General features: G+C 48.7%; 1 protein-coding gene across 3 annotated transcripts in view; it reads left to right on the top strand.

The window, feature by feature from the left end:
* LOC8040331 (ventricular zone-expressed PH domain-containing protein homolog 1) overlaps window positions 1-25,981 on the top strand; it is a 51,396-nt gene that overhangs the window by 6,378 nt on the left and 19,037 nt on the right. For 2 of the 3 annotated variants that reach the window (XM_029974721.3, XM_029974722.4), the window contains exons 2-10: window positions 3,582-3,828; window positions 5,540-5,684; window positions 8,049-8,223; window positions 9,843-10,006; window positions 15,502-15,711; window positions 18,064-18,293; window positions 21,281-21,549; window positions 23,293-23,503; window positions 25,363-25,783. In XM_029974721.3, coding sequence (XP_029830581.1) covers window positions 3,620-3,828; window positions 5,540-5,684; window positions 8,049-8,223; window positions 9,843-10,006; window positions 15,502-15,711; window positions 18,064-18,293; window positions 21,281-21,549; window positions 23,293-23,503; window positions 25,363-25,783 — 2,034 coding nt within the window. In that variant the 5' untranslated portion in view covers window positions 3,582-3,619. Of the gene's footprint in view, window positions 1-3,578; window positions 3,829-5,539; window positions 5,685-8,048; window positions 8,224-9,842; window positions 10,007-15,501; window positions 15,712-18,063; window positions 18,294-21,280; window positions 21,550-23,292; window positions 23,504-25,362; window positions 25,784-25,981 lie in introns of all 3 variants that reach the window. The other variant, XM_029974720.4, reaches the window with a different exon arrangement.

Genomic DNA, 25,981 nt, shown 5'->3' with positions numbered 1-25,981 from the left:
TGCGCCAAGGGGCTAACCCTGCTACATCCTGCTACATTTTGCCAAAATATGGGTAATCTGCACCAAGCCTGCGCCAAAGGACTAATTTCGGTCGCCTTTCAAAACCGAAACTAAACTAAGAACGTAATTGAGCATGCGTGAGCTAGGTGGCACAAACGGCCCCCGACAAAAAGTACACTGCATCCATCCTGTCTTGCATGGTTTCTGCCGCCGTCTCGTGCCTCGTTGTCTCGGGAATCTCGTCTCCCGTCTTTTTTAAACTTTTTTAACGATAGACGTGGGCGTGTGCGAACGCTCCGACGCTAGTGTGCCGGGCGCCAGACATGCCGTCATGCTGTGAAACAAAACCACGTTTTTGCGCGACGAGAGTTCCTTTCTGAGCTGAAACGCTGGTCGCGCGACGTCGGGTGTTGTGTCCCCACGTCTCTGCAGATAAGGTACTTTCTAAACGTGTTCATCGACATTCCTGTCCTTGTTTAAATCATACTCTACTACAAAAACCCCTCTATAAAGGGATACTACAACGAAATATCGCTTATCTCTTGGTCTATTTGTGTGCCAGGGAGCACTATGACATCAGGCACATCAAGCTCTTGTTGAAAAAGACACGAAAAGGAATTTCAAAATGAATTAAACGATTAGCAAAGCACCTGGTGGTTGTCGCTAACGCCTCGTTTGTAATGCCCGTCTAGGAACCTTGCCAGGTAGTGACGATAACTGTCTCGCCTCCGGCCACCACGAGAAAAAAGGGAAAGAAGAGCTCCCCTCCTCCCGAGAATATTCTTTGTGTCTCCCAGAAGTTGCTATTGTCTCTCTACAAGACTATAAAAGATTAATCCGTCACTCAAAATTCGTACAAAAGCAGCCGCTTTGATGGCTGGAACCGTTAGGACATCTTCTCGACATCAGCCTCGCCGAAGCTTTGCTCGTTCCGAGACGAACTACGTCACGATTGCGTTGGGTGTCACATGCTCTCCGCTGGCTGTTCTCTGAGCGCTTGTCAGAGTCGGCCGTTTGTAACGAAAAATACAGCCACAAGGCTCAAAATACAAACGTGCAATTATCATTTACGGATATTGTGGATCATATTCAACCTATTTCTGAACACGACGGGCGTTTTTCAAATTTCCTTGAAGTGTCCTTTTTATTCAAAAACCGCTTTTCTAAATAATAATTACCTAGGTTTCTCTCGGTGGGCTTTCTTTCGAGAGGGACCCCGGTACGTAAAAAATCTGCCTCGAAAGGAAGTCGGTGAAGAGAAGTGAGCTAAAGGAAAGAAGGCAGTGTCTGCACGCTGAACCCGCACAGCGCGCTTGTTTGTCTCGAGTTCAGTTGTTCCACAAAGCGCTCCAAGAAATGTTTGACCCTGGCTCGCGATGTCTTGCATCGATGCGCTCAGGTTCTTTTGTCCTGTGTGTTTAGCTTGTACCTCACCTGCCGGTCTGGCAAGCACGCGCCGCTGGAGTGTTGTTTTGTCGTATGCTAGACAGTTACATTTTGCATACTATTTTGGGAACCAGTTGTCGACAGAGTGGAGTGGCATTGTTCCGATTTCGATTGAACAGCCGTTGTCTCCGCTTGCCCGACGAAGCACGTACCACTGCAAGCCTGCTGATGTTGCCCTCACGTGTGCATGTGAACATTAATGCACGACAGAGGCACCATTTGGGACTTTTGCAATCCATTGTTTTACGTTTGCTTACTTTTGACGAAAATCTGGCACGTCGGGACCCAGTAAAACGGTGGCAAGCGTTCTTTTCGGAATCGCTCGGCAACGCCTACAACACTGCACACTTGTGGGATGTCTCAGCAGTAAAAACTTAAAAAGCGAGTTCCGTCACAACTCAGCACAAAGTGCCCTTCGTTTGTCCAGAACTTAAAACAAAATTTTTTTTAAGAATTTTTGCTTTAAAAGCTACCATTGCTGCTCCGAAACACTGTCTTGGTTGCTCCAAAAGCCACGTTTGCTGCTCCAAAGCACTGTTCTGGCTGCTCCAAAGCTCACTTTTGCTGCTCCAAAACACTGCTTTGGCTGCTCCAAGAGGTGCTCCAAAATGGCTTAGGCCAATCACATCACTGTTAATGTTGTCGAGCTCACTGGAGGTGACTGTCTACAGTACTACATCACTGCCATCGTCCTGGAGAATTTTTGACTTTTTTTTTTCCCAAGTTGGCTAATTTTGGGTTAAAGTGGTCGGGGAATGGAGAAATTTGCTTTTGGTGGATTTCTGATACTTTTAAGGTTACAAATGTGGTTTATTCTACAATCAGTTAATTTGGGAATATGGCCTTCTGTTACAAGTTCTTGCAGTGTCATTTTTCATTTGCAAATAAATCTATGTGGCTTCCGTAGAGAAACCTTTATTAGTGCATCCAGTCCTCCTAAATTGGCACCAAATATTTTAAAAGCTACCTTCACTAAAGATAATTATGGCCCTTTGTAAGCCTTGGAATAAAAATGTATTCAGTAATTGCTGGTCTCTATGCTGAACTGACCTTCAACTTGTAAAAATAAAATGAAAAGGATTGAAGCTCAGCAGTTAGAGCTAATTTTTGTTCTATCGGAGAAACAATTTTTAAGTATTTATGACGACTGAAATTTTACAGTAACCACGCTAGGCTAATGACACTGAGGCTATTTTTTGATGATTGTAGTAGACACGTGAAAGTAGGTGACCTGTGTGGCCTGAACTGGTTGGGATGTTAAAGATATGCATGTGTAATCTCTGCTTTTGAACCTTAATAAATTTTAAGAGTAAGCAAGCCATCCTGAGGTTAATTGCAGAAAGTTCAGAAACTTTTGCAGTACCCAAACGAAGCATACAACTTCTCCGCGACGACATCAACGCAATTGTATTCATTTTCTCTTTTGGAATATTTCCAGGCATAATCAAAGGGCCAACTGTGAGTTTTGTTAAAATAGTCCAGGATTTGCTGTGGGCTACTTGCTCTAGCAATACACGATTCTAAAAATGAGAAAACTTGCTGCGGCTTGAGCTTCCCGCCTTCGATAACACTTGGGCGTTCTGCTAGAGTCCGGCGGGGAAATGCAACCAGCATCTGCTGAAGGCCAGACGCTCGAAAGAGACTCCCTGCCATTTTCATCTTGTCAGTGACTGTAACTAATAACACCATCAATATACTGTACGCGAGGATTGCTCACTTCCTGAATTAAATTACCGTATTTTCCGGTTTCTAAGTCGCACGTACCGTTGCTTGAGTCGCACGCCCCTATAAATGACTGCATTTACAAAAACATTGGTGTATAAGTCTCATTGTTGTATGAGTTGCACTTCAATATGCACAAGGGGAGCCAGTTCCAATATCCTTTCCAACCGATCAAACGAGAACTATAACCCCCGCTGCAAATTCATTCAATTAATGTCTATACTTACAGAAAAAAAAAAAAAGAAAAAAATTGTATAAGTCGCACTGTTTTAAATGGCAAATCAAAAAAAAAAAAAAAATTTGGGAAAAAAAAAAAAAATCTCAACCTATAAAGGGGAAAATATGGTACCTGTCGGTCTCAGCCGATATCAACCCCCTCTTCCCCGTTGCTGCGGTCCCCGGTATTCCAGCAGGTGCCAGGGTCAGCAGCGGAGCCGTAAACTATGCCAGGATGCACGAGCTGCTTGCCCAAGTGCTGGAGAACTGTGACCTGTCGCGCGCCGGCGACCTCTTCTCGGTGGACGACCAGAAGATAGTGGGCGACCTGTCGGAAGTGCTCTCCAAGATCCGGGAGATCGCCAGCGCCTCCGACTTTCTGCACAGCAACAACATCCAGAGCGTCGTCGAGATATGCATCACCAGGGCCACCTCCGCCATCCGGTGAGGCACGCCGCAGACAACGCTTCTCTCGCAGAGCTCGGGTCGTCTTGCTGCAGATGTAGATGTCGTACGTGAGACTGTCACGAGATGCGGGGAGTCTGTCACGGGAAAAAGCTGTAGTTAAAGACTTCTTCCTGCGAGGCTCGGGTTTTTTTTCTTAGTCAAGAAAAAAAACAATCGAGGGTTTTTACGGTTTTCCGAAACTTTGACGGTATTGGCTCAGGGGTTCATTTTTGGGACTTATTGGTATGTACCGAAGACGCAGAATCCCATGCATACGACATTGGCAGCACAGCGTCGGCCATACTGCACATCGGCGACTAAATTAGCAGAGTTTGTCGACTTTGCGCATGTAAAACTTTGTTGATGGTTTAAATAGACATTTAGCTGAAATTGCATCGTAATTTTTTGCTCGTAGTCCTTCTAACTAAGGAGGCCAACAGTGTTTTCTAATTGATCATACTTGAGCAGTGTTGCCCTCTATTCTAGATGCCAGTCACACTAGTACTCTTGCCTGTGCATATGATCATCAGAAATCCCTGAGAAACCCTAAGAATTTGAATGCATTGTGTTGACTGTACCGATGCATATTTTCCTGCCTCTCTGCATTTGCCACAACTCTTTCATCATTTCTGTGTACCTAATCTATGTCCATCCAGAACAGATGCCAATGAACTATACTCTGTTTCATACTTAGTGTGCAATACTGTCAAAGCTGCTGGCACAAGTGTGGGGTTCGATCTTGCAGATCATTCACACACACTTTCGTGCAAACAAAACCGTAGCTGAAGCCATGTGCTCGCGCCAGTAGATTTGACAGCATTGCATACTAAGTATGAAAAGGAAGTATAAGTTCTTTCTTCCGAGAAATTGAGTGATTTATTGATCCAAATAAACGAGGAAAACTAGAAGGAACCGTGCGCTGCATCTTGCTTCCCTGACCTCCCTCATTGTGTACTCGCACGGCAGTTTTTCTCCGACGAGAGGATTAAACGTCAAGTTTTGACATCACACACACTGCGTCACGGATGTTCGCTAATCACCCGAGCCCGCGGGGAGCCACGGAGAACCTGTGACCGGCTCGCAGAATATCTACTGTCCCATCGAAGCTACCAGTACCCCTTTTTTTGGTACCTGTTTTGGGCTGTGCAGTACCTTTTATTTTTTTCCTGTCTTTTTGTTTGATAACCTGTGAAGGTCACAAACACATGCATGAAAAGAAAGACTCCGCCAACTTGACTACAGTGCAATCCACTTATAACGATCAGTTTATAGAGTTTTTAGACCAGAAACGACCAGTTTCTAGTCCAGATACAATGATAATCGGTTATAACAATTGCATTTTCGGGTTTTCTTATCGTTTTAAGTGGATTGCACAGTACACGCCTTCTTCGTTATGCGAGGGTCTGCTCGAATTTTCTGAGCTGCCGCCTCGTACTCGTGGCTTTTCCTAATTGCAGCTCCGTGACATACTCAGCCTTCTCCCCAGATAAACATCTGTAGTGCGAATACATCAGCCTCGGAACTATGTCCTTTTATAATAAGATGGCAGCGAGTGTCTGTCATTTTGTGTGCCCACACTGCCGCTGTCTTCTGCCAGCTGTTGTCTGGAAGATAAAAGCTGGCACTGGGCCCTTTTGCGGGGAGTTACGACGGAAGAAGGGGGGAAGTGGGCAGGGCCCTGACGGAAGCTTTTGATTGTCCTGTCCAGGGACACGGGGACAATAGAGCAGCACGCCCACGCCCTCGTGGCTCTGCTCGAATCCTGCCTGAACCACGACCTGCGGCCCTCTTCCAAGGACGAGGATCCCCCACATGCCAAGATTGCTTCAGACATCGTTAGCTGCATTTTCCTGGTACGTGTTTGCCCGATTAAACGAGGGCTTAAATGCAAAAAACCAGTGGATCTCAAATAGCGACTTGTGGATCCTTTGGGGTTCACAAAGGCATTTTTAAAGTCTGCAATGCACTCGGTCGTAAGTCAAGCCGAGCAATGAAATGTTTGTTTTGTCAAACACAGAAAAAAACATGTCACCTTTCTGCAATGCTTCTCTTTCTGTACATGATAGTGTACACGCGAGCAATTACCGTAATAATTAAAATATAGGTTGACACTTTTTTTTTTTTCGGTACTGTATTTTTTTAGAAGGATCAGCCGGAAATAGTGAGGGAAATTTTTGACCCAATTGACCTAAGTGAAATACTTCTCCGCACCAGCCGCTTCTCCGAGCACTGTGGTGCAAAGCAGCGAAGCTTCAAATGTGCACTGGTGCCAAGAGGTGAAGCTTCACGCCTAACACCAGCTAGGCACTGGTGTAGAGCACCGAAGCTTTTTGCAAGTGGTGCAGTGCACGTGCCACGCACGGGCGGATCCAGAACTCCGTTTTGAGGGGGTGGGGGGGTAGGGGGGGGAAGATCTAAAGCAGCATAAACGGGATTCCGGTTGCGCCTTTTGTTTTAGCCGCCGCAGAACCACACTGCGCCGACGGGCCCTTAGATGTGCGCCGCTGCGCCGACTTATTGGCTCCAAGCCGTGCTTTGAAACCGCCTCCACAGACTTCAGTCTCGGTTGAAGCGACGGAGTGCCTCTCCAAGTTCAGAGTACAAGTGTGCCTGCTAGGGTGCGACCTACCCTATTTTGAACCCTCGTCCTTGGGTACCAAGCCTTCTACCACCTGGCAGGCTGGTAGTCGGTTTTATTTCGAGGCGTCCACCCATGTCAAATTGCCCTCCAAGAAGGGGGAGGGGGGGCGGGAGGGGGGGGGGGGTCGCCCCCCCCCCCCCCCCTTTTTTTTTTAGGACAATGACAGGACCAGAGCGTTCGACAAGCAAGTGTTAGCTGGGGTGATTAGGCAAGCTGTGAAGCAGATGGTTGTATGAATTTTCTTCCACTTCTTTAATAATGAGGGTCGATCTATACTGTTAGAAGATTTTTTTCCTTTCTTCGTGGCAATCTCTCTACTATAGAAGTTGACCGGTTGGCCTATATTCATGATCAACCGAATCACCCAACACTTGTCCCCTTGGAGGTCCCCCGTCACCTCCGCCAATCTGTAACGCGTCCCCATAACAGGCTGAAAATCACTGCTGTAAACTATTGTATATCTGGGAGCTTAATATCTTGAAAAGATGTTTTAAATATCACCTTTCTTTAGAATACATCGCTGGGCTTAAAGTCTGTTGCAACATGAGATGCGCAGTTAATGTTGGGTCTCCAGCACAAGCTTTCTATCTCTGGTAACACATCGGCGTCTCGGTAACACATGCATCCAAAGCATGATGGAAAGCATTGAGTGTGTGCTGGAGGCAGAGCTTGTCCTGCACACCTTGTGTTGCAACAGACTACAGACCGTATGTATTGAATAGTTCAGAGGATATATTGACTTGGTAGACTTTTCCGCACAATTTGTTTTTTGATCTGAACACAAATTGTAGCCGTCTAGCTGGAATAGTTTTCGGACTGCTTCCGAATTTCTAGAGAAGCTAATTTCTGGGAACAACTTTAGTGTGCCAGAAAAAAGACTTTCCCAAAATCCGCATGTTACCAGGAGATAAATAAATTCATTCGACAAATACAAAAAGAAAACTTTTCTTTGTATGACGTTTTTGCTGTTTCTTGTTGCAACTGGCCAATCAGCTGCAGCATAGCTTCCATGGCAAACTTTCAAAGGTTCTTTAAACATACCAAAGAGCTCTGGGGAAGTAAAAGGGAAGCAGAAATCTGGCTGAGTAGTGAGAAAGTTCACAAGGTATGCAAACTTTGGTAGCTTATTCAATTTTTTTTATTATGCTTTTTGCTTGTGAGTTGTGTCGCTGCTTGCATCCTATGGCGGCAGGCATTTGCTTCATAGAATAGCCTTGTTTGTTCGCAGCATTACTGCTCACTTAAGTTTATTTGTCTTCTATGGTGCATGCTTGTTGGAAGTCAAAGTGTAAGCCCCATGGTTGCCTGGAAGCTCTGATGTCAAAACTACCATGGCTAGAAACAGCATACTGTAATCTAAAGAAGCCAAAGCAAAGTTAATGTGTGTTCGGAAGGGACACCACTGCCAAAACGAATAATGTTTCTTTTATCTACCGTGGTCCAAGATTGTACTTGGTTAAAGGTGCGTCACAACCATATAAATTATGTTTCTGGTGGCCCCTGTGTATGTTCCTGCTGAGCGCGGCAGTGTCGACGTTCCCACAAACGTATGTGACTTCCCCGTTGTGTTGTGCAGAACCACAGCAAGAAGCCTGTGATGAAGCTGGCCCTCCCCGTGGCCATCAAGTTCCTCCACCGGGGCAACAAGGAGCTTAGTCACAATCTGTCCAGCTACCTCTCCCTGGCCGCCGTGAACAATGCCGAGCTGCTGTCCCCTCACGTCCAGCCCATTGTGGACAGCGTCATCAGTGGTATGTCACACCAACACTGCTCATTTTCTTTCCGGAGTGCCACTCGCGCAGCTTCTTCAAGATTTAGTTGACCACTCCTCTTGCAGTCGTGTCTCCTTGATATGGACCTTGTTAATCTCGACACCCCGCAAAGTGGACAAAATTTTCGACCCCAATCTTTCTTCATACGACTGTGCCGTGTTATCGAATATTACAGCATACGTGGCGGAGTTGTCAGTGCACGCAGCTGCCACGCTGAGGAACAGGGTTCGAACCTCGCTTGGCCCGATTGATTCTTTTATCTATGTTTTCTCTTCTGGAAAGGTCCGGCTCATTCAGGTTGCTATCTTGTGTTCTAATTCAGAACCTTCCTGAACCTACCACGTGTATGAAAGCGGCGGTAATGCTCTGCTTCGGAATCGGTCGTCCTTCTGTAGCACACGGAAGATGGAAAAGCGGGGCAGGTCCCGCTTTTCTGGCCGTCGTCCGCTGTCCCGCCAGCGTGCTTGTGAGATGGTGTTTTGCCCAGCTTCGGCTCCTCGGAACTGCAAATAGATAAAAGACGCGATTAAACTAAAGGATTGCACCAGCGAGAGGGTGGTTTCTCTGATCGAACAACAAGATATGCTTGGCAGAGAAGATGCTGAAGGTTAGTTTGCATATGACACGTGAACATTACTATGGACATAGCATCTACAAGAATAATTACATTATTACTAAATAAATATTCAAACCAAATGTATTAGACCTGCTTGCCAAACAATATGCAAATTGCAAGCAAAAGAAATACACACGGTGTATGCAAAGTAATAAAAAGTGAAAGCCATTTACAACTCCCTGTAACGCCGAATTAGAGCGCAGCTCTTGAAAAGGAGGAGGGAAGGGTACTTCCCTCCTCCTCCTAAAATCACGTGACACCCCCCCCCCCCCCCCCCCCCCTTCCCCGAGGTCACTTCGGGGGGGGGGGGGGGGGGGGGGGGGGCGGGGCGGTCACGTGATCTTAGGGTGTCACGTGACGTCGGAAGGGGGTCACATGACGATGACAATGCCGATGGCATCATCAGTGATGATGACGATGACGATGCAGATTCCGGTGACGTCATCAGTGATGATGACGATGTGGATGCCAATGACGCCATCAGTGACGATGACATCATTGGGGGGTCACATGACCCCCCAGGTCACAGGTCACGTGACCGGGGGGGGGGAGGGGGGCTCGCGCGATGCATTATGGGACATTTTGCCATAATGCACCGCGCGGTTACGCCGACGGCAATGCCGTTCAAGCTGGAAACGGGCCCCTAAGAGCTGCGCTCTAAAAGGTGTGATTTGTTATTCAAATTTATAAATTTAGAGTTTTCAGACCTCACAACACAATAACCCCCTCTCCCCCCCTTCCAGCCAATAGCCGTCCCGCTTTGGGGCCCGAGGAATTTGGTCACTTTGATTGTACCTTACTCTAAGTTTGTACGCTAAAGTAGGCCTAATTATACATTATTTTTAGGTCTAAGTTTATGTTCTTTTTTCGTGGCAATATAGCCCTGTTTTAGATTGGATGTGGAGGAGGGGGATGGATGTGACGCTTTTTGTGGGTTTGGACCTGGCCGTAGAGTGAGCAGTGAGATGGATGCCCTTTGCAGGCAACTATGCCCTGGCCAGAGTGCTCCCCTCCATCTATGTGGTGAAGAAGGAACCCATTCACGACCACTTGATGGCCCTCATCTCCCTGCTGCCGCTCTGCGAAAGCGACGAGAAGCTCAACCTCCTCGCCCTCTTTGAGCTGGTGGCCAAGCACAAGCCGCAGGTGAGTGGGTCTCACCCTCGTGCGGCCAGACGGCTCGGGGAGGGATGCTTTTACCGTATGACCTCCCTATGTACAATGTATTTTCTTTTAACGCAGAATGTACTTATGGGCTGGATTAGGAGATGAGATGGCCTGGTGTAATGCTCGAGTTTCATGGCACATAAAACATGCGTAGCCCATAGCAGGCAATGCATATGCATTTGTAGCATATACACCGACGTGCAGTGCGCTCTGTTTACAAACACGGCAGGAAAGTGCCGCATGCGCGGGAGGAGTGTGGGCAAAAGCGGCCGCTCTCGCCGTGTTTTCCCCATTGCGACGCGGGCTCTACATTCGCTAATCTAAGCTGCTGCAGCATTTCTTGCTGTTTCTCTTTGTTGTATTCTGTTATTTGTTATGTCTGACTATTGGCGCTCGCTGCCAGAGCCCGAGCAGCAGCAACACAGCAAGAAACTGCATTGACTTTGTTGCCTTCGAGAATTCCTACGCCATGAGCAAGGAGCGCTGGCGCTCCGGCGCCAAGTCGGCCAAGTTGCTTCTGTAATGCTAGCAAAATATTAGTCTGTGCAGATCGTTTCTGCATTCAATCATTCCTCATCCAAACTTTGACTTTGGCAGGATTTTGCGTTCACTGAACTTTTCAAGAAACATTTAGCAGGCATCTCCACACACACGAATAGAGCAGTTAATATGCGTAGGTGTGTGCTATGGCACTGTACGGTTAGAAAGCACTTTTATATTGCTTTTTTGCCAGCACTTTCCCACACTGCTGTGCAATTTCTAAATTCTAAAATCAATAGACATTCAAATAAGTAATTAAAACTGCACCCCAGATGCATGACCATGGGTATTGAATCCCCCGATTCAATACTTGATAATTAAAAACCTCGCTCAGTTTGCATTACATTGCTATACTGCCCTAACTCTGAATGTTTCTGCCACAGTTCAAAGATTTTTTGCCCTCTATGCATGCCCTACACCTTATTTTGAAAAGACGGTGAGTGTGCAGGTGAGCTGGTGGTAGCTAATCATGTCGTATTACACCTGAGACTGCGGTGGAAGAAATCGGAAGAACTTTCAGTAGAAGGAACAGACACAGAGAACGTCTCTACTGAGACATTCTCTGTGTCTGTTCCTTCTACTGAAAGTTCTTCCGATTTCTTCCACCGCAGTCTCAGGTGTAATACGACATGATTACCTTATTTTGAGTGAGGCGCTTATACAACTTGGATTGCCCATTGGTTTGCCATTGGAACAACCACAAAAGAATGCCAGAACACATATGCGCTAAACAAATGCTAAAGTAAATATATGTAGACTACTTTTGGTGCAAGTGTCAAATAGCGTCTACGGAACATGCACTACCCCTCTTTGCTATTGTTTAATGAATTCTTATAGGCAGGCTGGAGAATAAAAATCAAGATTATTTAAATCTTGATTTAGGTCATATAAATTGTAATTTAAATCATTATTTAAATTGTGATTTAAATCTCACCTGTTTTACTATGATGACTTAGATCAAACTTTTCCCGCAAAAGTACTGTAAAACCCCTAGTTTTCACGAGCCCGCAGTGGCGTACCAACTTGTTTTTCAATGGGGGGGGGGGGCAAACCAGACGTCCCCTCCCCAAGGCCGGTGCCCTTGGTATCCTTTGGGCGCCGCCGGCCAGTGTTTGCCCTGCCCAGTGGCGGCTGTTTTGAAGGGGGGGCAAAACACATGCGTTGCCCCCCACACACACACACTCTGAGAACTGGGGGGGGGGCAAAACACATGCGCTGCCCCCCCCACACACACACTCTGAGAACTGGGGGAGGGGGGGAGGGGGGGCAAGTGAACCTTACCCCCCCCCCCCCCCCCCCCGGTTGGTACGCCCATTCGAGCCTGTCATTTTCGCACGACTTGGAAAATTTGCAAACTTTATGGGGCGTGGATATTTCTGTTGTCTAGAGAGGCGAATTACAGCCATTAGAATTCGCGAAACTCGATGGTTGCGAATATGACCCCTCTGCCCAATTCGCGAAAAATCTGGGCCGCAAAAGTAAAGGGTATTACTGTCTAAACCGGTTATAACGAAGCCAACGAGAATCAAAAATCACTTCACTATATCCGCTATTTCGTTATAATCGACTTTGGTTATAACGAAGTGCAAAAGGGAATGAGAAATCATGATCGCTGCGCTGTATAGCTGCTATTTCGTTATAACCGACTTCGTTATAACCGGTCTCAACTGTATAGGAATACTGAAAATATCTTTTATTCACCATTAATTTATCATTAAATGCTTTGTGTGGGCATTTGTTTTCTATTTAATTTAAAGAATCATCCGCTGGACACGAGCAAATGGTGGTGGTGCTTTTCTGAGCAAATCAGAATGTTGAGCTATTTTTTCACCTTCCACTTCAGTGTGTTATGTAATGTCCTATTGCAAGCAGGTCATAGCGCAAAAGAAAAAGTAAATAAAGCTTTTGTTCTAGCATGGCAGGGCTTCCAAGAATAAAAAAAAATGACCGCATCTCCACGTGATGAATGATGTTGATTGGGGCGAAGCTCTGGTGGTGCTGATGATACTGATTTTGTTCATAGGTAATGCTGATGGTGCCTATTTTTTTTTTATTGCTCATAGGTAGTGCTGAGTTCCGGGTTGCATTTCGACTTCATTATTACTGCTTTATGGTCGATGAAATGCAGAGCCAGTGGTTCTTCTAGCAAATCAGCTCGGATCCGCTAGAAGCTGTGGGAACGCATCTCCATGGTCCATGTCAGAAAGAGAATGCGTGGTATGGATCGTGGTTATATACGCCGTTGAGCATTTGACCGCAGCGCCCTCTCATCATAAACGTTGAGCCAATGCGTGCAAAGTTTAACGCGATTATATACGCATTTGACCACAGCGCCCTCTCCTGTATAGACGTTGGGCGGCTACATGCAACGTTTCATCCGTGACAGAAAACCCAGCTCTTGAGTTACTACCACATCTCGGAGCCCCCTACTCGTCCCGCAGTCGCGGCCGAGTGCTTAAGGCGATGGACTAGAAATTCATTGGGGTCTCCCCGCACAGGTTTGAATCCTGTCGACTGCGCAATCATTTCTTCTTTTTTTAAGAATACAGATGGGATGGGAATCGATGTGAGCACGAACGCCGGACGGACAAGGCTAGACCCTAAGGAGCTTCGCCCCTAAAATTTATTTATTAGACTGTACTTTAAGTTTACAGTAATTCTCTGTGCCATCGTTTTCAGTGGTCGGACACATTGACCAATCTATCTGCCGCGCTTAGAAATGCATCTGGTAGTAATAAGGAATCACTATTTTTTAGCTATAATTATTTAAAACAAAAATGATCTAACTTTTTTTTTTTTAAGTGATATTTTATTGCAGTGGTTCTCAGCCATCGATGTTTCGCGGACCCCTAGTGAATCGGTGTCGATGATGGAGGACCCCATTCGTGGTGAGGGGAAGGAAAAGTATACATTAATTATGATAGTGATTTGATAAATGGATATAGGTAAGGGCTAATGGGAAGTAGATTTCTCTTTTTGACATATACACAAGAAAAATCACCAAAAAATTGGAATGCTTGTTCTAGTGATGGGACGAATCACCGGAGATTCGGGTTCGGACAGATTCGGAAATTTCCGAACTTCCCGTGACGAATATTCGGCAGATTCGGACATTCGGCAGATTTGTCGCTGCAGGCTGTGGACGGCAGCGTGAACCTTGTCGTAAACCTCGCGAATGCCATCAGTTATGTTCTTTGATGCTGTTACTGCATACAACCAGATTTCGTATTGTTAATTTCAACGTATGGTATGTACTGTACTGTCATTCTAAACCCTGGCACGCGCCCAGGTCCAGCTGAGCTGATCGGTGTGGTTGATGTAAGCCTAATCAATGCACGGTCTCGGTTTCTGCGCGGTTTTGCGGTGATCAATAAAATGTAGCGAAATGCTGTGTATTCTGCATAATGTGGCGCAACGCACAATAAATATAGTCAGGCAAGGAAATGATTTGAAACAACCTGTAAGGTGCGAGAGCGAGATGAATGTTGCTCGTCCCAACTTCGAACGCGTACCAGCACCGGTGGCGTTGCTCCGTTGTCGGCAGCAAGTCGGCTGGAAACGTTACGCGTAGCATTTGATGAAGAAGAAACACAACACAGGGGTGTCCAATGCAACTTTATTGTTCGGAAACAAACACTGTAACTAAATCGGACATCATTAATCAGAAAGGTACAACAAACGCAGTACAGGAGACTGTAATAGTTTGGCGCAAGGAGCTTTAGATTGTTTCCTGTGCTCCGATAATGATACCTCAGTGGACACACGTTTGAGATAATCAAATCGAACATACTCACTTAGGTGGTGTGTGCCACTATGAACGTAATTACGGGCACAAAATGAGTCTACCGAACAGCATGTACGGCATCGATCTCTTGCAACGGTGAAAGCATGCGCTTTTCCACGTGCTCCAAGCATGCCTATTTTCATTGTAATCCAGAATCTAAACCTATTTTCTCACGATATCGTTCTCGACAAACATCCAAATTAATATAAACACAGCGGAAAATTTTATTTATTACTATGATATTATATTTTAGAACCTTATTTTGTGCACTTTGTAGAATTTAGTGAATTTAATATCACGAAAAGTCGAAACACTCATCAACGTGATCTGACAACCATGGCAACGCTCCGAATCTTTCCAAACTTTTTTGAATCGCTTGAGGTTCGGTTACTCTTCCGAATCATTCCGAATCTTCAGATTCGGGTAAAGATTCGTCCCATCACTAGTTTCTTCCCAATCCGAGGAAGGACAACTTATGTTTGCGGGCTCGACTGATGAGGCTGGGCTTCGCAGACCCCAAAGGGACCCTCATTTGAGAACCACTGTTATATTGTATTATCCCAAGAGATGCTCCACCGCTGAAAGACAGCCCGCCTCCTATTTTTGGCATGATTTGCTATATTTTAGGAGCACCAAAAGATAGGCCACTTCCAGTAATTACAGGGCCCAGGCCAATGGTGACTTAAGCGAAAACGGTGTTACTTAACCATAGCAGGAGTGAACATTGCTGACTGGGAAGAACAGTCGTCTTTGGTTCGTCCCCCCCTTCCTGCGATCACAAGTTTCGAGGGTGACAAAATCTAAAACTAACATTTTTCCAACTTCTTTCTATGACACACCAAAAGTTAACTTGCCCCCTTATTTTCATCCGATTTGCTATCGATTTTAGATGGGCTTCTTTGGGATATTACGGCACAAGGATCAAAAATGTTCTAGTGCTACCCAGTAGATTGCTCCAGTGTGTTCTTTCATCGTAAGCGCTCGCAAGAAGCTGAAACACAGTCGATCAGACTCGAAGGCAAGCGGGCGAACCAGCCTCGACAGTAGGCCCGTCCGGCGTCAGCACCATCTTCGAGAATAGCTGGCGGCACGAGAAAGCGGCGGCCTCCGGCACAACTGGACGGTCCCCCTGCTCCTGTTCCTTTTGCAGCTGCTGGAGAGCAACCTGCCCCAGCTGAGCAGCTGCCTGGGCAGTGCTACCACGGCCGGCTCGGTGCTCAAGATCTTCCAGGAGATGGCGAGCGTCAAGCCCCAGCTGTTCACCGAGTACCTGCGCAAGATGCGGGCCGTGGCACAGGCGCAGCCCGTGCACCTGGCCCTGGTGGCGCACATCATGGGCACCGTGGGCAGGCTCGGCACGGTGGGTGGCGCACCTCTTGGACCGCCGCAGACGCGTTGGACGCACCCTCGAGTCTGACGCACACCCGGCTTTTACGTCCGAGAGTAACGGTCTTCCAAGATGTCCGCAGGTTCGGTTTCGTGTCCGACTCCACTTGCAAGCGGCTTTCGGCTGTAATTCTTCTCGAGAAAAGGTAATCAAGTAAGCGCGGTATCTGCGGCGGTCTACGCCATTGGAAATTGTGTAGCCCCTCGTTACTGGTGTGCAATTTCTGTGCGTGCCTTAGGACAAGCTGCACTTTTAAAGGAGACATGAATCTTAAAACAGTAAAATTCGTAACATTTTTTTTTTTTTTTTAGAAAATTGCGTAGTATTTAAGTGGAACGTAGTCTGAAGTACCTGCCCACAAAGTTTCAGTGGACAAACTCTTTTCGTCCGCTACTTCGTCGGCGACTTTACGGCTTTCAAAAACAAACATACATTGCGACGTCAATGTTTTAACGAAAGCTTAAGAAACGCAGGGGGCAGCGAGTCCCGACCATCTTATTATCGCTCCGCAGCCACCGAGATAGTTGCGGCATTGGCCGACAAGGACGCCAAAGAACGGATTGCGAAGCAAGAAGCGTGATTGCAACGGACCACGTCTTCCGTTTCTTAGGTTGTCGGCGACCATACGGTGCAACGAAGCGAATGTAGTGAGCAGACTTTGAACTGGGTACAGTCATGTTTCGTTAATATGGATCCTTAAATTAGGTGCCCAGCTACACAGACAACGTTTCCGGGGGCGAACCAACTACCGTAATATCCCAAGCCATTGCCCACCCCCCTGCCGGCTGAAAAGTCGTAAAAAAAAATTGGGGTGGGCCGTGTCCCGATTGATGAGAACAAAAAGTTTTAAAAACATGCGGGAAGAAAAACGCCCATTTCTTTATGCTTATCCAGTGTGACTGCACAAGAGATACATTAAGCTCACAACTCAAATTAGTTTTATTGTTTTATACGACAAATGCTCATGAAAGGATGTTTTACTATCTCAAAGTCCGTTGCTTGCATGCGCGCTATGAACACCGCCGATTGGCATACGGCCCAAATGTTTGTTCTGTGAAAGCACGTTTCTAACACTGCTATGTTCTCCTCATTACAAAAAAAAATTGTCCACAAGAAAATAGAAAAACCAGCCAGGTGCAACGAGCGAGCGAGCGAGCGGGCAGATGACAGAAGCAACGAAGACCGATGCTGGGGAAGCAGGAAAGCTGGCGATCACATTGGAAAATACTACTTTGGCGTTGGGCCAAGTCGGGCGCCTTGTCAATTGCAAGATCTTGCGCAGCTTTCTTGTTTGGTGCATACATGCGTGCGACCGTGCACGGCTTGCTACCAACACGGGTTAAGGCGGCATTGCTGCGTGGCGTGGACGGCACCACGAACACTGAGCTCAAAATGGGACACTTTACAAACGTCTGTGTAAAGCGTTCCAGCAAAGCTTTATCTACCCATTGGCTTTGTCTTAAACATGGCACTACCGTGGTCGCGACGGGCTGAGAGAAGCATCGGGTTCGCGGCGACCTTACTTCGGCGGAGACAGACTTTGTCCTTACATTCCAGGATAGGGGGCGTTTGCTTACCTCGTAATCCCAGGGGAAGGATAACACTGCTTGTGTTATCCTTCCAACTTTTTTTTTTTTTTTCATGAAGTTTTTGTAAGCGGAACAAGTTTTTATTTTGTTATTTCCATAATTTTCTTTTCACACGGATGCACTATGAGTTCGGGGTCGCTCATGGAGGAAATGCATAAACAAAGTGAAATATCTTTCCCTCCTTCGTTTTACTTTGTCACGGACGTCCCCCAACTGTAAGGTCCGTGGCCGCATCATTCGGGTGGGATTAATATTCGCGGATTGCGGAGTCACGTTTGGGGTATTTGTAGGGGCCGGTGATGACTGTTTTTTTTTTTTTTGGAAATCAATATTGGCCCTAAAAGTGGGGTGGGCGGCGACTCAAGGATGGGCGATGATTCGGGGATGGGCGATGACTCGGGATATTACGGTAAATACACGCATTTGTGTCTAGTTATTAAGGTTGATTCGCATTGCGGACGCTTTTTCAGGGAAAGGAGTGTTCGTATAGACGAGACATCGCTGGCTTCGTTCGATTTGCCTCAACCTCCCACACCGGGTGCACACCGCCGTATTCGATTTACGAGTGCAGCCTAACACAAAACAAGGCTGGAGGTACGTCGCCTCGCACTTTCCCGCACCGGCGCGGGCAGGTGCGGGTAAATCGAACGAGCCCACCGCGGTGCGCTCTGCGGCACGTTTCCCCGCCGCGACGCTCTGTGGTCCGACGCACCCGTCGTGCCGTTTCCTCCTGCAGGAGCGTGGACGCGAGTGCCTGGAGTTCCTGGTGTCCCAGCTGGCCAAGGGGGACCACAACACGCAGGTGACCCTGCTGCGGGAGGTGAAGCGCCTGACAGACGCCTTCCCGCCGCTGCTGGGCCCCTTCGTGCCCCAGGTGTGCGCGCAGGTGCCCGAGCCCGTGGCCTCCTCCACCATACGCTTCTACCTGCAGCAGCTCAAGGCGGACGCCGCCACCGCCGCCCACAGGTGAGGCCCCTCCCTCCCTGCACGTTGTCATGTCTCTGAAATGGGGCCGTGATGGTAAGGGGAGGCGGCTGCAAGTTTATGACGTTGGGGGGCAGGGGGCGGGGGGTGGACATTGTGGGATCTTGCTACCAACACAGGTACCGATAGAGTAACCAAAGGATTGTCTCAACAGCAGCGGCGATCTCAAAGGAGCTGTCAAACCTAGTAGCACGGTCGCCACATCTCCGCGGCAATATAGACGATGTTTAGGGCTACATTACCTCGGGTCGGTTCGATAAATTACTTCCGTCGGTGCCAATGATCGACTACCTTGTCTCACTCTCTCGAGTATAGCAGAAGAGAAGACACACGTACCAGAGTAAGGACAGAGTCCAAGAGCATTTATTATAACACTTTTTTTAAAAGAACTACAATGTCCCCATCCAAATTCCCCCGCGCCGGCAAGGTAAGAAAAGGTCCTTACCTGGCCAGACGCAGGGTTCTGGAGAGCCAAGACCGGGGAGGCGTCGGAGAAGTCGCCGACACACGTCCTATCTCTTTCGCGGTCACCCGGACGAGTCCCTTTCCCCAAAGCGAGAAAACAAGAGGCGAAACCTCCTCGCCTGTCAGCAGTGATCCGCATCCGAGCGGGGGTACGGAAATCGGTCCCCCCGGGAGAGAGTGAGAGGAGGGCCCCCCAAGCCAGGCGGCCCTCCGCCTCACGAACAGGTCGGAGCTCACGGCGAAGGAGGCCGAGTGTTCCGACCCGCGGCCGTTATCACAGCCATCGGGGAAAGGAGACCAGAGGAATCCCCTCAACGTATGAGGGTGATTCAAAAGTTATCTGCTCTCCGGTCGTCTTTAAGCTTCCGTTGGCCGCAGCCTTTTTCATACGAGTTCGGTGTCTATCTAGTTGCTGCTGCGTAGGTTCGATCGCATTACATTAGTTCAGTTGCGACCAAGGTGAGAGACAGTGACCGCCACACTCGTGATTTGCACAAAAGAGTAGCGTGCAGCGATTTGTTTCTTGTGGTGCGAGGGTGTGTCTGGTGCCAATATCTATTGGGAGTTTCGTTTACGGCAGTGGCGTAGCCAGGAATTATTTTTGAGGGGGGGATTTTCACGACTGGGTAGAAGCGGGGGGAGGGGGGGGGGCTTTGTTTTATTTTTGCGTGTAGTAGCCTATGTACTGTGCAATTCACAGGGGCCGTCCCCAGCTCCCCGGCTGGCTGGAACAATTAGGTAGTCATTCAATATTTCCTTTACATTTCCTCTTCCTTTACAAAAAAGAAAAGTTATGATTTTGGGGGGCGTTTTGATCTCGCAAACAACCTTACCTGCCTATGCCACTGGTGTACGTTGTGGGGAAAACGTTTTGTCAGAAAGAAGCACATTTGAATGAATTCGAAAGTTCAAGGAAGGATGCACACGCTTCAGCCACGAAGAAGGTGCGGGACGCCGGTCTGCGTCCGCGACCAATGACAAGATTGAGCGCGCAAACGAACTGAAGTTTGTCGGATGGACAAGGGACGGTGGATGATGTTGCAGAATCTGCAAATTAACCGAGGCTCTGCCCGCGCAATAATAGACGACAGACTCGGATTCCTAGATGTTTCGATTAAGATAAATCCTACAGATTGAGTGAAAAACATTTTTTAATCACCATCGTATAATAAAAAATGCTAATGGCACCGACAGAATGAGAGGACGGCTGGTAGGAAGCCCCTGCTTCCAGAGCGAGTTGCCTAGCTTCAATGGCACTTCAGCGTCTGGTGAGCTTCGAGCGTGCTTGCGCAGCCAAAGCACGGCAAAGAGGGTGGAGGCGACGAGCGCGTGCCGAGGGACGGGCGTCCGAAAAAAAACGCCCTGCCATCCTCTTCCTCCCCGCAGCTATGGACGAGGGGTGCGAATGGAAATTTGATAAATAGGTTGGACCGATTTCCACAAGATGAAAAACATGTACTATTAGACAAACGGGAACATTTCCAGGTGCATTCAAATGCAGGTTTTCTTCATATAGCGGCATTCTTTAATGATACTTTGCATACACACGACGTTGCAAAACTTAATGGGCCGTAGACCATCCTAGAGTTATGTGGCACTGCTACGGTCTTTTCGACGCGTTAAAGCAGCCTGACATACGACCTGTGAATGAGTGCCCACGAATGGAAGCAATTCGTGTTGGTTTAGCGTTTCGCATTAAAAGACGGGACCATAACGAATAATGGGGTATGTATCGGCTTTGTTATGTTTGTTTTCTTTTCTTTGTGTTCTTGGCTCCCCACGGTAAAGACTGCTTCACACACTTCCGTTTGCTTACGATCGAGTCATTGCGATCTCTCGCGACGAAAGAACACACTGGCATGCCGGTGCCATCATGAGGTGGCCCTGGAACTGCATTTCACTAGAGCGAAGGTTTTGAAGTATCGGCGATATCAAATGTACATACTGTCTATGACGAACGGTTGTTTATAACATTGTCAAAAGTTTTTCGAGCCAAGAAAAAAGGATGCGTAAAATAAAGCTTGTGAATAATATAGTCAGAGTGAACCAGCTAGGCTAGAAACCATAGAAAAAAAGTCTGCATGACACCGGGAATGATTTTCTAATTACTAAAGCAAGCTTGTTTGTTAGCGCACAGTTTTTTTAAAACGAGGGCGGAGTTTGGACGCCGCAACTCTCTCGTTTTAACTCTGACGTCGAGCTGCAACCTGTACTTTGATTTTGTCAATGGCACCGTGGAGGAGCCAACTTTGTATTTCTTCAAGTTCCCGAGCTGCTTCGCAACCCCCGTTGAATCTGTCGCGATCCCCTTCGGGGTCCCAATCCACCTTGGGAACTACCGGTGTGCGTTAACCAAGAGGAATCGGTACTTTTTTTTCGTTGGAATAAGTTGAATGTCCAGAAAGAGTAGAATACAAACACGACATAGAGCTCGAACGAGAACGGACAGACGCTTCGTCGACCAGGCCGCGAGGGTGCAGCCATGGCCTCGACTTCCCCCACAGGGCGCAGGTGGTGAACCAGACGGGGGGCGTGACCATCGTCAAGGTGGGGGGCGGCGGCAGCCGTCAGGACCTGTCGTCCCGGGCGGGCAGCCGCAGCAGCGTGGCCCAGGCAGCCGCCCGGCACCAGCAGCAGCAGCTGCTGGTCTCGTGCTCCTCGCCGGAGGGTCCGGGCAACTCGCGTTCCCTGGGCCACCTAGGCTCCGGGCAGCAGCTGGCACACCGCAGCATGGGCAGGCTGCCCTCCTCCTCCTCCGCCCACCACTCGCAGGGTACGCCCCGTGCCGTGCCGACGCCTTCTTAGTGACGAGGCCGCAGTTCCCGCAACGTTGCTTGCTGGAGGCTGGTACTACGGGGAAAATTGGGTGGGAGCACTGCATTGACGTTCAGCTCGTGTTTAGTCAGTGGGGATACGAGCTCTACTCGGACGCGGCACTCATGTCCGACCCGTGGCTTGGTCCGACCTCAGGCTGGTGACACGAAAGACTTTGGCCTTGCGATCTAGCAGGTGTTGGTCGAGCTCACCCTGTGACACAACGCTTAGGGCGCGAAATCCTTGGGCCTTTTTTACTACTCCAATCGGCTCTAGGTTCGGTCTCTACCAAGTACCTGCCCGTGGACGAGATGGTTGAAAACTTATTGCTCCGCCTGGATCTGCGAGGGTATCACTGTTGCCCTCTTAGCTTGCGGGCTTTAGGAAGGCTGCGTCATCGTGAAGTTGCGAGTTTGCATCCTGATCGTGGTGCGATTGCGAGAGGACAGGTTAAAAGAAAGAGTTTTTGTGTTTAGACTATGTTTCAGTGTATTACAGTAATGGAAGTGAGTGGTCGGCGAGCAAAACTAAAAAAAAAGGGATGATGGCAACATTTCCATGTAGAGCATGCTTTGTTTCCTGTTGCTTTTAATGGAGAACAAAAGAAGCTATGTGTAAGATGGGTAGGTGGGCTAGTTATACATTCCAAAATTATTAAGGTGTCAAAGAAGATGAACACAATAAGCAGACAAATAGAACTCCCTTTTGTCTATCTGTTATCTTTGGCTTGTGCTTCATGGGATGGATAGAACTCAGCGAGATCAACAATAAGACAGACTATGTGTCTGTTGGAAACTGCTGCCACAAATATCCCCTTAAAGAGACACTGGACTGAAATTTGAATTTCGCAAAATAAGGCCGTAGAAGCGTTGAAGGGGATGCTACAAACTCCAAAACATTACTCGTACATTGATATCTCAAATGGATGGCCATACTTTTGGAAAAGAAAGGCGCGAACAAGCGAGAGTTGTGACGTCATTGTCCTCCTGTCAAATTTGAAAATGAGGGGAAGCGGCCTCGCTTCTCTCCTCCTCACTTCGATTCACCAACTCAGCGGGACATAGCGAGGAGGAGAGGGAGTGAGAATCGTAACAGGACTTGTCTTGTCAGCCTCATCGGTTGTGTTCAATCGCACACTTCTTTTCCAAAAATACAACAATCCGTTAGAGATATTGCTGTATAAGTGATTTTTTGGGGTTTTACTGCGTCCCGCCTGTCCGTCCAGTTTTGTTTTGTGAGCTCGAAATTTCGGTTTAGTATTCCTTTAAGTGGCACTGGCTGTTTTGAGATAAGTGAATATAAATTACATAGGCTCTTTAAGTTTGACTCAATATGTCAAGTTGCACCGTCCAACAGGATATCGTTGGAGGTAGTGTTTCTCGTTTTATAACAGGCTAGGCGTAAGCACGAGTAGGTGTTGCCCTCTTTCGCATGCTCCTCCACCAACCAGGCACGTAGCCAAGATTTTGTTTCAGGGGGGGGGGGGGGGGGGGGGGGGGGGGGGGTGCTGTCCATGACAAAATGCTGTATGAGGGGGAGAGGGGAGGAGGGTCCCAGCAAAATGGAAGATTTTTTTTTGGGAAGGGGGGGGGGGGGGAGGGGGGAAGGAGGGGGGAGGGGGGCTCAGGCCCCATGGGCCTCCCCCCTGGCTATGTGCCTGCCACCAACCCTCCCTCCCTCGTTCCTGCGTTCCCCCTTGCAGGGGCCCAAGCCCAGAGCAGCGGCAGCCGCCTGAGCTCCCCGTGCGGCCTGCACATGAGCCTGTCCAAGCTGAGCTCAAGCTCTCCCGTCAACCGCAGCCTGTCAGCCCTGAGCAGCCGCCACAACCTGAGCTCCTGCTCCTCGGCCCACACCAGCCGCGTGTCCAGCTGCGGGGTCACCGTCACCACCACCTCCACCCACAAGAGCATGAGGTGGGCCATCCCCACTGCCTTTGCCGTCCACCCCGATGTTATCAGTTCAGTTGACTCTTTTTTGAAAAGTCAGTCTACTTACCTTGTTCAGAACCAAATTTAACGCTCTAATGGCAGCATTATGCAGCTTTTCCAGACCAAGAAAAGTGAGCATTCTTGAAAGCATAGAGCCGAAAACGGGGAATAGACTCTACCAAGTTGGTCCTTGCACGTCGCCTTTGCTGCACGAAGTTGAGGGTGCTCGAAGCATTGAGAAACTGAGGGAGAGGAGGAGAGGAGAGCGCATAAGGCATCAGAGCACCACCAAACTCTAGTTGGAATGATTAGTGGGTAGTTCTAAACCTAGCTGCCTTTGTCTCCACCGCACTCATCGAATGCTTTAGAAAGCGAAACGCCGGAGTCCGACGTTTGCCTCTTGCATTCGAAAGCGTTCGACGAGTGCAGTGGAGACAAAGGCAGCAGCTTAACTACTACCCACTAATCATTCCAACTAGAGTTCGGTGGCGCTCTGATGCCTTATGCGCTCTCCTCTCCTCCTCTCCCTCAGTTTCTCGGCACATAGCCACAAGGATTGATGTTTTCAGTATTTACCGATAAACCACAAAAAGTAACCCTCAAGCTGGTTTTAACAAGATCGGGGAAAACTAAAAACCCTGGGTCAGAGATTTCCTTGAATAAGGGAAGTCTAAGCTTCGTCAGAAGAGAGCTTTATATAGATAGGTTTATTTTGGTTTGATCCGGAACACAGCGCCCACCAAGCTGTCCGCAAGACTGCTTCTTTTTTGTGGGAACCACGCCACGTAAAACTTGCCGCGTACCGGCAAGTTTTACGAGTATTTGGGTTGTGCGCATGTTCCCTGGAGCTTGGGGAATCCCATGCCTGTGTTTTGTAGCGTAAGCTACACTGGCCGAGGTTGAGCAGTTTCGCGTGACTCCTGGAGAGCCCTGCTGCGCATGCGCGAGGAGCAGCGACGGAACGGGCAGGACTGGTATGGCACCTAGGTCAGTCCCCGATGCACGCGCCGCGCGCATGCACCCGCTCCAGGGTGCATGCACGCGGTTGTTCTGGGCGGCAGCTTGGTTGCTTGATACATAACACGGCGCACAGCTGGCCAAACCAACGACGGGCATCTGGCACGCCGCAGCGGAGGACTGAGGATTAATTTGGACCACCTGGGGATCTCTTGACGTGCAACCGAAAGCTCGGTTACACGGCGCCTCTTCCGCAATGAGAAGAGCGGAGAAACTTAACTCATCGGATCCCGAAGTAGTCGCATAATGCGTATACCGTGTGTGTGTCATTGAAGCAGCACTAAGCATGATAATCAAGCTAATTCTAGACAACCAGGAAATCTAAGAATAACCAGCTGAACCTTAGCTTACCCTACATATATCCTGGCATAGCCAAGCTAAGCCACTGCAATTTTCTTCAGCATGAGCCCCCAACGAATGCCCACGTTTTGTCCGACTCCGAAGAACACCAAATCTGCGCCAGAATGTAAACCCCGAAAAGACATACCCCAAATTCTAAGAAAAGATTAACCTCAAAAACAAAAGCTTTCAGCCTTTCCACTCTGGTGAAGAAGGAAGACCAGCGGAGCTGTACAATGGAAAGTAATGACCGGCCGCAAGTCGGCAAGCAAGAGTGGAAAGGCTGCCGCCATGTATGAGCGACGGCGGCAAACAGATCCGTGGCTTGCCGCCGTCGCTCATAGATGGCGGTAGGTGTCCAGAGTTCTGTGTCTCTCATTTCCTTGCGGGGGACACAATCCTCGGGAAACTAGCCCCTAACAGCTCCGCTGTAAAACATAAGGACCCTTAGCTATGGCACGCCTGGTTGCCGCCTCCCCCTCATGCAGCATCCCGACGCTGATCGAGGAGGCGCAGTCGTCGCCTGCGCTGGGGGGCTGCCGGCGCCCCGTGATGACGGTGTCCATCACCAGCCACATTCCCCGCCCGATCCCCGAGCACTCCTCCGGGGGCGAGGGCTGCTCCCACAAGGGCCCAAGCCCCTCGCCCCCTCCCCTCCTGCCCCCCGGGTCCTCCTCCTCGGCCGTGGGGGGCGTGGCCTCGTGCTCCTCCTCCTCAGCCACACCCCCTCCCTACGGGGGCGGTGCCTCTTCCTCGTCCCGCCTCCTGGGCGGCCCCAACAGCAGCTCCCTGAGCTCGAGCGGCAACAACAACAGCCAGCACAAGGGCAGCGCGGGGGGCGGGGCCAGCTCCGCCACCGAGGACGACGCCGTGCTGCTTGTGCCCCGCAAGGTCCAGTCCAATTCTCAGGTGGGCCCCGGCTGCCTTCTTGTGAATTGGCTTTTGCTGGCACTGTATTTACTCGCAGGATCAGAACAGCTGGGAGGTCCTTCAGTTGCTCTGCCTCCAGTGTGGGCTTTCTGGCTTCTATAACTCCTGGGTATAGCCATATCTGGGCAGTAGACTTTCCGGTTTTAACCGAAAAAAGTCTGTTTAACATCTATCTGT

The sequence above is a fragment of the Ixodes scapularis genome, unplaced genomic scaffold (genome assembly GCF_016920785.2).
Source record: "Ixodes scapularis isolate PalLabHiFi unplaced genomic scaffold, ASM1692078v2 PGA_scaffold1__304_contigs__length_218370807, whole genome shotgun sequence".
In the NCBI taxonomy this organism is placed as follows: Eukaryota; Metazoa; Arthropoda; class Arachnida; order Ixodida; family Ixodidae; genus Ixodes; species Ixodes scapularis.
The sequence above is the reverse complement of the archived record's forward strand: the minus strand, read 5'-3'. Positions and strand labels throughout refer to the sequence as shown.